We start from the raw sequence: 11,729 nt of genomic DNA, 5'->3' as shown, positions 1-11,729 counted from the left end.
TCTGTGTCCCAGACACTGCCCCTCTCAGCCCGTTTTACTCTGGCTATTACTGACGCAGGATCTCACTTTAGCTGCGCCTCCCATTCGCTGCCCTGTGGCTTCTTGGCTGCCACAGGGTAGGGTTCATATGGGGGTCACTCACACATGTGGGATGTGGAGACGTGAGGGGAACCCCTGGTCATCGGGAGCCCTGCACTAGAGGATAAACGCTCTCCTCTTTCATCCCTCAGGTGAATAATTTTGAGGTGGATTTTACAAGGCTCTTCAGAAGGTCTCAGTGAGACTGAGCCCAAGTTTCACACAGCAGGGGTCAGACCAACCAGAGAAGGCACCTTGCTACTGTTTTCCCTCCTTTTGTTTCCACTTCTGTTCCATAGAGTCATTTTCCAAATAAACTGTCTGCCTGTAAGCCCCAGCCTCTGGGCCTGCTCTCCAGGGGCAACCCGGGCTAAGTCAGGCTTATGCCCAGAATCCCAACAAATCAGCAAGAAAAAGATATACAACCCAATAGAATAATGAAAGAGACTTGTCAAGCACTTCACAAAAAGGAAATCCAAATGGTCAATGAACATTTGAAAAAACTATAATTAGGGAGATGCTAATAAACTTATCATACACATCAAAATGACTAAAAAAAGTCTTTTGCATTTATTAATCATCTATTACTGTATAAAAAAATACCCCAAAAGTTAGCAGCTTAAAACAATAAACCTTTATCTCCTAGTTTCTGGGACTCAGGACTCTGGGCTTAGCCCGATGCCTTTGGCCAAGGGTCTACAAAGCTGTAATCGGGCATCAGCCAGGACTTCCATCATCTCAAGGTTCAAGTTGGGGAGGACCCGCTTCCCAGCTCACTCTCAGCTCTCAGGTCCTCCCTGGCTGCTGGTCAGAGACGTCTGTTCCTTCCCTGTGGGCCTCTCCACGGGCTGACAACATGGCTTCCCTCCCAGTAAGTGAGAAAGCAAGGGAGGATGCCCAAGACAGAAGCCACAGTCACCTCATCTTGGAAGTGACACTGTTATATTCTGGCATATCCTGTTTATTAGAAGCAAACACTTAGGGGGTAGGGGCTTACTCAGGGGACCGTTGGGGATCCTCTGAGGGGCTGCCACCACAGCGAGGATGTGGAATGACTCATATACTGAGGGTGGGAGTACAAATTACTACTGCTACTTTGGAAAAGTTTGGCATTTTTTACCTAAGTTGAAGATATGCTCATCTTGTGACCTAGCAACTCTACGTCTGCGTAGATACCAAAAAAATATGGTGCAAGTGCACCCTGAGACATGTATAAAAACGTTTATAGCACTGGCGAGATGGCTCGGTTGGAGCATTGTCCCATACACCAAAGGGGTGAGGGTTCAGTTCTGGGTCAGGTGTATACAGGAGGCAACCAATCTATGTTTTTCTTTCTCCCTCTCACCCACGCCCTGATGTTTCTCTTTGTGTTTTTCTCCCTCTCACTCTCTAGAATCAATAAACATATCCTCAGGTGAGGATGGAAAAAAATGTTTAGAGTAGCATTATTTATAAAAGCTCCAAACTGGGAACGCCCAAATGTCCTTCAATAGTAGCATGGATAAATAACTGTTGAATATTCCTACTGTGGATACTATACCACCACAAAATGAGTGAACCATAGTGACCCAGATGAATATCATAATCATAACGTTTAGTGAAAAAATGCCAGACACAAAAGAGTGCATTCTTTATTATTCCATTTGTACACATTTCAGAAAACAAAATTAAACAACAGTGTTGGGTGATGCTTGCTTCGATAGTAAAACTATAAAGAAAAACCAAGTAAGTGGTTACCACAAAGGTCAGGAGAGTGGTCCTCCTTTGAGGAGAAGGGAGGGCCTACTGAGGGCCTCCAAAGGAACATGGGTGAGGCTTCTGGAGTCCCGGAAAACTTTCATGTTTTGACTGAAGTGTTTGTTTTCCGATTATTTACTGTGCTGTATATTGTTATTCTGTGTACCTTCTATATGTATGTTACGTTTTGCCATAAAGAGGGCTTTCACAAACCTGCATCCAAACCCACATCCTGCTATCCAGCCATGCACAAAAGCAGACCGAGGGCCTGACCCGAGGTAAGTGCAGGGTACATGTGAGCCAGTATCCCCTCTTGGGACTCCTTCAGGTGGGGAATCTTGTCTGCCTCATGCCTTGAGGGTGCCAAGCCCTGGAAAGAAAGGAAGGGTACAGGACTGTGCCTCCCGGAAGCACTTGGCTTGGAGGGGGCTGAGACCTCTCTTCCGGTGACAGGGTTCACTCTTCTCCGGAGGTCATGGCAGGAGGTGCGTGTGATGGGGAGCAGGGCTGGCTGCCTGGCATGTCCTGGCCAGGGGTCAGGAGTCAGGAATAGGGAGCCCTTTCGGAGCAGTCGGTGCAGCTGGGCTCTCAGAGACAACCTCCCGGCCCCATGTGACTTCAGCGAGAAGACAAGGAAACGCTCTCTAACCGCCTCCCCCAACCCCAAACTTCAATGAAAAGGTCAAGGGAATTTTCCTCTCCTTTAAATGGAACGTCTCCTTCTCTGGCCCAGAAAGAATTATTTATCAGGTATTCGCAGCACTCCGCTTGCCTTTACAGGGCCCAGCCGAGCTCTGAGGCACAACAGACAACTTCCCTCCTGAAAGCTCAGTTTATAGGCCAACTTCAAAGCCCGGGTCCTCAGAGCAGGGCGCAGGGCTCCAGTTTGGGAATTGACATCAAAGGGGCATTGCATGGGTTGATCTGATGGCTGGTAGATAGCAGAAGCTCGTTGTGGGGGAAGGGGGTGGGGGGGGAGGGCGGGGGGGCACGGGGGGAGCACAAGGCAGGGCCTCAGAGGGCTTGCCTGTCCTCAGCCCCAGGAGAGTTTGGGGAAGCAGCCTGGCAGTGGCAAGGCCTTGAGAGCCCCAACTTCAAAGACCCTGGGTCATTGCTTTACTTGCTGCAGGCAACTGTCTAAAGTGGCAGGCAGACGGTGGCAGGCAGAAGGCCTGGGCACGGAGATGGCCGATGACCCCAAACCTGTTTAACCTGCCGAGTCAGGTAAAGAAGACAGGGTTTAAATGTGGAAGAGCCCCTTGGAGACCTAATGTTCATAAAGAGGATCCTACAGGAGGGCAAACCAGCACCGTGGCTGCTGGCGAGTGTTCCCACACCAGGGGCAGGGCTGCAGGATGATCTCAGTCCTCACCGTCCCCCCTGTAAGGGAGGCGCTATTATTATTCCACTTTTCAGAGGAAGAAACTGCAACTGAGGGAGGCTCAGTGGCTTGCCCAAGGTCAGTGTTAATAAGGGTGGATCCGAATTCCATGATCCCTGCTCTTAGCTACTCCTCAAGGAACTTAAAAATAGGGCACTAGGGATGCTCTCAGGGGATAGAGCAGCGATTTTCAACCGTGTTCATCTTATGGCACACATAAACTAATTACTAGAATTCTGTGGCACACCAAAAAACGTATTTTTTGCCCATCTGACAAAAAATAAATAGGTATAATTTTTTATTTATTTGCACTGGATGGCTATTGTTGTGTTGGTTGTTGTCGTTTTTTTAATTTGACAATCTAAGGGAAAAGAGGTCAGGGCCCCTGATCAAATAGTCAGGTATTGCAAGTTTTAAAAATTCTTGGGGCACACCGGTTGAAAAATCACTGGGCTAGAGTATGACACACGTAACAGCTGGGCAGAGATAGGCCAAGTCATCTGAAGAAGAGAGAGGCCTCCCTGGCCAACAGGACTTGACTTGTTTCATTCATTCAACAAATTATTTCTCAGCACCTTCTTTGTGGCAAACGTTGTTCCGGGCACTAGAGATAATATAATGAACAAAGAAAGCAATGTTCTTGTTCTAATGAAGCTTATATTCTTTTGAAGAGACAGGCAATAAACAAGTGAATGAAGAATAAGAATGTAATAAGTATTAAATGAGTATAACTTAAGTGCAGGTAAGTGATAATATGTATACTTTTTCTAGTACTTCCTATGGGGTCAGATACCATGCTTAGCATTTTCTGTGTAATACCTCATTTAATCCTCATAGCAACTCTACTGGGGCATTTGCTAATATAGATCCTTAGTTCACAGGTGAGAAAATTGAGGCACAGAGATGTAAAGGAACGTCCCCAAGGTCAGGGGTTGGCAAAATGGGGCAACCAGGATTAGATTCCAGGCAGCCTGGCCGCAGAGCCTGCCTGCCTCCCCTCTGCGATGTCGGCCATGGCCACACCCACAGGGCGCGCCTGTGGGACAGTGCTATCTCACTCTGTCCAGAGAGGAAACCGTGGTCCAGAAACGCGGGCACCGAGTCTGTGGGACGGGGCAGCATGCAGGGGTGACAGGACTTCAGGCTGGCACTGCCTGGTGACACCAGGACTGTCCCAGATAGCCTTGGCCCCAAGACTGCCAGCAACCTTCCAGGGGAGACTTGACCCTTTCTACGGAAGATGCTCCAGCCTCATGTGCACTCAACATGATCGGTGAACACTAGTGTCCTGGCAGTTACGTTCCCACCCAGTTTTCTCCATGTGTCTCCTGAGCCTTGTCAGTGTGACCATAGCCAAAAGACACAGCCCCACTCTTAGGGCTGACAAGTCGGGTTTCTGAGCCCCAAAGGCTGGGGACCAACAGCCGCTCAAATGTGCCCAAGCGAGGCCTCTCAGTGGGGACCCAGGCAATGCTTGCTGTCAGATCACAGCTGTGACAGCAGCTTCCATGCGCCGAGCACCTACTCCTCTAGGCAGCGCGTTAGCGCTCTCCCGCGGGTGCCTTCTGGCGCTCTGAGCTCATCGTTCTCAGCAGGGGTACTTCTATTTCCAGCAGGAACCCAGATATCCAGGCCCACAGGACAGCTTCTCATCGCACGATAACAGCGACCAATGTAGTGGTTAAGAGCTCTCTGGAGTCCAATACAAGCTCAAACTTCAACTCAGTCACTTATTAATCATGAAACCATTGTGCCTTGGCTTCCTCACATGTAGATACTAATACCTACAACCTGATTATGCGACAGTAAAAAAAGCCTAAAATCTCAGGGAACGAGTACATCAAAGTTGATTTCTCGCTCATGCAAAGTGAACTGTGGGCCTCGGGGCTCTGTTGGGCCGTCCCTTTCCAAGTGGAGACTCAGGGACTAATCGGCATAGGACCATCCAGAATATGTGGCTCCCAGGCAGCCACTGCAGGGGAAGAGGAAGCTAGAGGGAATGCTCTGGGTCTTTGATGCTTCAGTGTGGCTACAGGAGCATGCAGACAGGTCTCACGGTAAGTAGTCTCTAAAGGCCACCGTCCCTTCCTCTCTGTCCTGCATGTGCATGCCACTCCACCCATCAAGGTAGAGCTCTGTTCTCTCCTTCTGTGAGGCTGGTTTTCTGTCTTGCCTTGGTCAATGACCATGGAGGACATGACCCTGTGCCAATTCCACAGCTACTCCTCAAAAGACCTGTTAACTCTGTTGCCCTCAGAAGCCAGTTCAGGTAAAAAGTCCAACTAACCTGAGATCTTCATGCTGTTAAGAAAGACCAAGCAACTGCACAGAGAAGCTGTGTGGAAAGATGGAAACGCCCAGCCAGCTCCCAGCTCATCAGCCATCCCAGCTGGGGCACAAGACACGTGTGTGAAGCAAGCACCTTGGACATCCCAGCCCCACATCGCCACATGGAGCACAAGACCTGCCCCGCTGAGCCCAGCCCCGACTGCAGAATCATGAGAAATAAGCTGTTGTTTTGAGCCAGTTTACCATGCGGCAATAGAAAGAGGGTATGTGTGTCGCTGAGGGAGGGGGAAGAGGGACATAGAGAATGTTTCTGAGCCCCAGGAGCAGAAGCTTAAAGACGTGGTTCTCCCAAGGGTTCGGAGTGACTGAGAGCAGCACACAGCCCTGCTCTGGGGCCCTAAGGACACAAAGCTAGGGAGTAAAAGCTCTGCCATGTGTGTGCAGACTGCAGCCCGGGTTTGGCTTGGGAGAACTTTTCGAAGAGAAACACTCATCTGGAAGGGTGTGCAGGGGAGAGGGCTGCGAGCTAGGCAAGGACGGCTTCCCCAGCACACAGGGGCAGTGTCTTCATGGCAAGGAGACAGCAGGAAGCTACCCGTGGAATAACTTCAGCTTGACAGGAGAGCTGTGAGCTCACGTAATAATGTATGCCCAGGGAGGCCCAGGAATGACCAAGGGAGACGCCGCAGAGGACCCCCATTGTGAGGAGGGGGCAGACGCCATGAAGGCTGAGTTGCTGCTGTCCTTGGGACCTCACGTGTGCCCAGCTGGCTAGTGAGGCCCCGGGAACCACGGCAGCCGGAAGTCCTGAAAAGCGATAACCAAAAAAGCTAAATTCAGACGATACATGGAACACCACTGGGGGCTTAGGCAGAGAAGAGCCTGGAGAACTCCTGGTTGTTAGCACGATTCTGACCCTGTTCTGACCTCCCCAGGCCTGTCCTCTGGGCCGGGGCTTTGGCAAGAACGCAGAGGCCGTTGCTGGGATGCCCAGGTTTTCTCAGCACAGGCTCCAATTTCCCAGCTCCTCCCAGGGAAGATTTGGCCTCTGAACCCATTTTCCGGATATGAGAAGGAGGTGGTTTCTAAATCCAAGAGGCCTCTGGGGGCCAAAAGGGAATTGGACCAACGAGCCAGGAACTGAGTCAAAGTGGGCCGTGTGCCTTCAGTGGGCCAGGACAGCCCTGCTGTGTGGCGGGGAATGAAACTTTCTGGATGACTCCAGGGCCCCCGGCCAGGATGGCGAGAGGGACCACTGCTACGGACCACACAACCAGCAAAACGTCCTAAGATGTCGAATCAGTTAAGGACTGGAATTCTGCCCAGGGGTCAGAGGAAAAGCATCTGTGACTGATTAGTGATGTCACGCCGGGGCCTGAGGACAGTGCCTCTCACTCCTTTTCACTTCTAAAGCACAGTGGGAGAGAAAGTGAACCACCAAGAAGCAAGGAGCCCCTTGTCATGAGGACAAAGCCCTCATCCACCAGACAGAGCCCCTAGCAAGCGCATCCTGGCTTCCCAGGTAAAAGGCTTTAAGCAGCTCAGCTGGGAAGCTTCTTCCCTGTCCCCTAAGCTGTCCCCGTGAGCTCAGAGAGGTCCTTTTTAGGGCCTGTGTGTGCTGTTCCACAGCATAGGGCTCAGCCTCTAGCCCAAAGCACAGCCCTCCCTGGCTGGTCCTCACCCTCCAACCATGACCCGCGCCCTCTGCCAGGTGGGCAAGTCCACCCTGCGCTCCAGCCTCATCTGCATTTAACAGCCCTTCTTGGGCTGTGGCAGAGAATACTCGGCAGACTCATATTAAAAATGCCCTTTAAAATTCAAAGGCTTTGAACTAAAGAAATACCTCGAGAAGTTTTCATGGAAAGTTCAGCTCGGCTGGTTCAATTCACTACACTTAGATGCACCTTTTCAAATAATAGGGAAAAAATGTAACAGGGTCAGACCCAATCAATATGCTTGTTCAAACAGAATTGCAGGGACTCTGATGTGCGCACATTTTGTACTCTGCCTTTGTACCCCGCCACTCACTCTGAAGAAAGGTTTCTTTGCTCGGAGAGCAATGAAAGTGGTTGCCTTTGGAGTGAGGGGGCCAACCAGTGGCATGTTTACTGGGTCGGGAGGGGGCTGTTATTTTCCACATACCCCCAGCTTTGTCTCTTTGTTCTTTTCATAATGGTGTGAAACCCACATGGGCAAAGTCCCTTACAAGTCCCTTTCCAGGATCTGATGCTGAACCGGAAGGAGAGGGCTCCCAGCATTTGTCTGCCATGTCTCAGAAATGTGATTTGTAGATCAGACAAATAATTTGCGGCCTCTTTCCCGCCCTTGGTGCGAACAACATCGGACTTGCCACGGAGCCCTGTACCACAAATGGGAGGGAACATCCAAAGCCTGAAATAGGCTCCTATGTGGCTGAGGCAGGCTCTGCCACTCCACCCTCCACACCGACAATCCCCAAGCTGACCTCGGGCAGAGAGCCTTCCCTGGCCTTCGACTGCAACCTACTATATCCATGGAAATTCTGGAGAACGCAGCTGATCTGAAGACAGCCAAGGAGAGGGAGGGGCAGTTTCCACCCCACAACCGGATACAAAGACAGGCAGAAAAGTTAATGACAGGGGCAAACAACAGGCCTGCTTTCAGCATCCCCATCCGCCTGGCTACATCTACCTCACGCACACTCACAAATGTGCACACAGCTCTGACCACTTAAACAAAGCCCTGGACATGCTGAGAAAGGGGGCAGGTTGGGAGGTTCAATTGGAGACCGGGAAAAGGTTTTATTCCCAAGCCCTGTCATTTCCTAAAACGTTTTCGTTGTTTCCTAATCCGGGCCCAAGTTAAAGTTAAACCTCAGGAGTGGACGTCAACAAACAGATGCAGGAAAGCAGGCTGGCATCTCCGTCGCCAGCTGCAGCCCCACCACTTACAACTCGGCTTAGGCGCCGTGCTCCCCTCTGAAGCAGCGAAGCTGGCCGCGTGGACCTTCCCAGAGCTGTTCCCACCTGGAGGGTCCCTGGTCAACCAGTACTTTCTCCGATGGCCCCCACCTTACCTCAGGGGACAGGAGCTCTCTCAAGAGGACTGTGTCACACTGCCTGCTTATGCGCGATGCAGCTGGAGCGCACCTCTTCCAAACTGCACGCACTCTTCATGGAGGCTGAGCTGGGGGCCTGCCATGCTCTCTGCAGACTGACCTTTGGGCCACGCTTCTTACAGAACAGGATATACCTCCTTCCTTCTGGAGCTGGAGAGAATAGTTTGAGTCGCCACATTCCCTCTTAGATTGTGTGTGAGACAAACTGTAAGAAAAGCACGGACGTGTTTTCCCTGAGAAAATGCCCATCAACACTCACATTATGTGGAGGGTATTGTGCCCTGTGCCCTTTCTTTTTCCCCTCTACACTCGGTCCTGGAGGAATCCCCCCTTCCCCAACCTCATTCGTCTGTTATGGAGATACCTCCAAGGTAATGCTTAAAACAGGAGAGTATTTTTTTTACGTTAAAGTTCGAAAAGAAATCAGTAGCTAAAAGAGTGGCAATGTCTACTGTTCAGAATGGCTTGGAATCTGTTTTCCCTGTTTAAATAGTTGGAAAGTCACTCTAAACCTCGGGTGCTCTTCTTGGCAAGAGAGAAAAACTGCCATAAAAACGAACTTGGAAACATACACGTCCCGGAACTCAACTGGCCTCTTGCCTTGTTTCAAGCATACGTCACCAGTCAAAATGAATTAAATACAAATGCAGTTTGCAATGGTCCGTCACTAACCCGCCTCATTGGAGTGAGCCGGCAGCGTGTGGGTTGGAAGGGGGCCTGAGAAGTCCCTCCTGCTACCTTGGATTGCAGTCGGCCTGCCAGAGCAGCCCCACGCGGAGTCCATGGCCGCGGCTCCTGCACAGGGGTAGGGGTGGGGAGGTGGGGGCCACCTTGTGCCGCTGCTGAGGCCCAGGAGCACAGGCCTTCTTCCCCCAGGCCTCCGGTGTCAAACAAGGGGCAAGGAACGGTCATCAGCAGCTTTTCATAAGTGAACACAAGCAGGATCAAGAGCTAACAGCGGGGATTTTCCAAGGAAATGAGGAAAAAAAACTAACACAGTCCACTCATGAGAATATAGCCTGCAAGAGGCAGGAAGTGTATCAGGTTAATATTTTAATCTGTACATCACATTTTTTTTTTTTGCAAACCATTATGCTTTTATTTAAATTAACGTTTTCTTGCAAAATATTCATTTCATTTTTCCAACAAAATCTTATAAAGGCAAAAATAAAATCTTATTTTGGCAAATGTCATGAAGTTGATACTGGCAGCATATGGAGTTAGTTAAAAATAGACGGCAACTTCTAAATATATTCAAGGTGTCGTTTTTTTTTCTGACCATAGTCAAAGACAAGTTTTGATTTAAAGTGTGGCTCCACCCAATGGAGTTTTTTTGTTTTGTTTTGTTTTGTTTTATTTTCCTTTCAACATCATTTTCTGTATGCAGAACATCATGAGCTCATTAAATAAAGGGCCACAAACACTGCCCAGCTTGGCAGCCCCGCCTCATTTTGGGCTGGAAGTCAAGTCAGGGTCCTGCCAGCGTGGCCCCGCTGGCTGCCAGCCGTCAGGGGTGGTGGGGGCACGCTGCCAGCCATCTTGCCACCAGCCTAAGTCCTGGGAAAGCTGACTGAGGTTCTCCAGGGGCAGGCAGCAAAGGTCCCGGATTCCTATCCCAGCCCAGTGCGGAGTCAAGCAGTTTTAGGTAGATGCCACCCAGTGTGGAGTTTATTGCTTAGAACACAATAAAAGGTGTTTCCTCTCACCTTTTCTATATTTCAAAGTGTATTTTTTAAATTAAAGCAAACTGCTTTTTTCTTTCTGAGGAGAGCCCTTTGCTGAGAGAACCTCACGGGCGAATTGGGAGCCGAAGCTCTTGAACACTGTTGCCCAGACACCAAACCCAAGGGCCGAGGAACAGATTGGGTTCCGCGCCATTTCCAGTGGAGTCTCACTCTCCAGAGCTGGTCGTCAGGCTGGGTGAGGGCCAGCCGGTCTCTGCAGCCCAACAGCCCCTCTCCCCCGAGACAGCACGCTGACGACCCTGATGCTGGGATCCGCTGGAAGCACATTCTCAAATCCAATCTTCACCTGAGTTCGTCGAGTGTTGGCTTGGCCTCTGCTTGCCCTGCCCCCCACCCCCGCCACACCTACCACCCGCCCTTACCTGAATCTGACTGTGCAGCCCCAAACCCTGCGTCCTCACCTTTCCAGCCACTCAGCCCTTGAGGTGAACATTATAAAATATATTCCGATTCTAAAATACAGTGTCAGTATTTTACAGTGTATATCAAAAGTGCGTTTGTCATATGTAAAAAGGAGTCTGAACTAACACAAGGCGGGGCGGGGGTACCTAGCCCTGCGGTCGGCTCCTGCCTCCAGCCAGCACCCCTGCTCAGCTGGGAGGAGTGCCTTGGGGGAAGTAAAGTCAATCTTCTCTTGGAGGAAGCTGGTTCCACTGAATCCCTGGCTCCAGACTTCTCCTCCACACGCTGGGTCACGGGTCAGTCACTGCCTGGGCTGGCAAAGAGCACAGGGGACAATGAGAAACTGGCAGGCCCCTGCCCACGTCTGGGGAGCAGGCGGTGGGCACATCTGTGCACACATGTGACATGGAATAGCAGACTGAGAGACAGAGCAGCAGAGCAGAGGGCTGGGCAACGCGGCGGCAGCTGGGGGACCCTCAGCGTCCAGGACTCACGGGGCTTGGCCCCACCCTCCCTCTACCACTTCTAGGAAGTTCCCCAGACACATGCGGGCCCCTAAATCGGGCCTGCTCTGACAGAGTCAAAGGCCAGGTCAGAGAACTCTGGGTTGCAGTTCTGGCCCTGCCCCTCCTTCTCTGAGTGACCTGGGGTAACCTTCTCAGCCTCCATAAGCCTTCTTTAGGTGAGCCGAAAACTGGGTGATCACACCCACCTCCTAACGAAGCTTCCGTGAGGGCAGGGGGAAATGTGGATATACCAAGAAGGGCACTGAAGGCCTATATCTCAGCCCTGGGGCCATCAAAGCGGAGAGGAAGAGAGCTTCTCCCCTGCCCCTTTACGGCTGGGACTGTGTCTCCGCACTCAGACCTCCAGGAAAAACCACACACCCTCCAGGGGCCCCAGGAGGTCCCCGTGGCCTTTCCCTGGGGCTCCTCATTCCTCTGGAGGGCCCAGCCCAAGAGGCCGACCTCTTCCTTCCACCCGCATGCTGGCGGGGCCT

General features: G+C 51.1%; 1 protein-coding gene across 2 annotated transcripts in view; it reads right to left on the bottom strand.

The window, feature by feature from the left end:
* Window positions 1-10,722: 10,722 nt before the first annotated feature.
* The window catches only part of PLEKHA7 (pleckstrin homology domain containing A7), a 198,102-nt gene continuing 197,095 nt past the window's right edge, over window positions 10,723-11,729 (bottom strand). Inside the window, exon 27 of one of the 2 annotated variants that reach the window (XM_054586037.1) lies at window positions 10,723-11,042. In XM_054586037.1, the coding sequence (XP_054442012.1) occupies window positions 11,020-11,042 (23 nt within the window). In that variant the 3' untranslated portion in view covers window positions 10,723-11,019. The remainder of the gene's footprint in view (window positions 11,043-11,729) is intronic. The other variant, XM_054586036.1, reaches the window with a different exon arrangement.

Source organism: Pteronotus mesoamericanus, unplaced genomic scaffold, assembly GCF_021234165.1.
Source record: "Pteronotus mesoamericanus isolate MK-2021 breed Mesoamerican mustached bat unplaced genomic scaffold, CSHL_Meso_final contig_90, whole genome shotgun sequence".
In the NCBI taxonomy this organism is placed as follows: Eukaryota; Metazoa; Chordata; class Mammalia; order Chiroptera; family Mormoopidae; genus Pteronotus; species Pteronotus mesoamericanus.
This window is presented reverse-complemented; position numbering and strand designations above follow the sequence as displayed.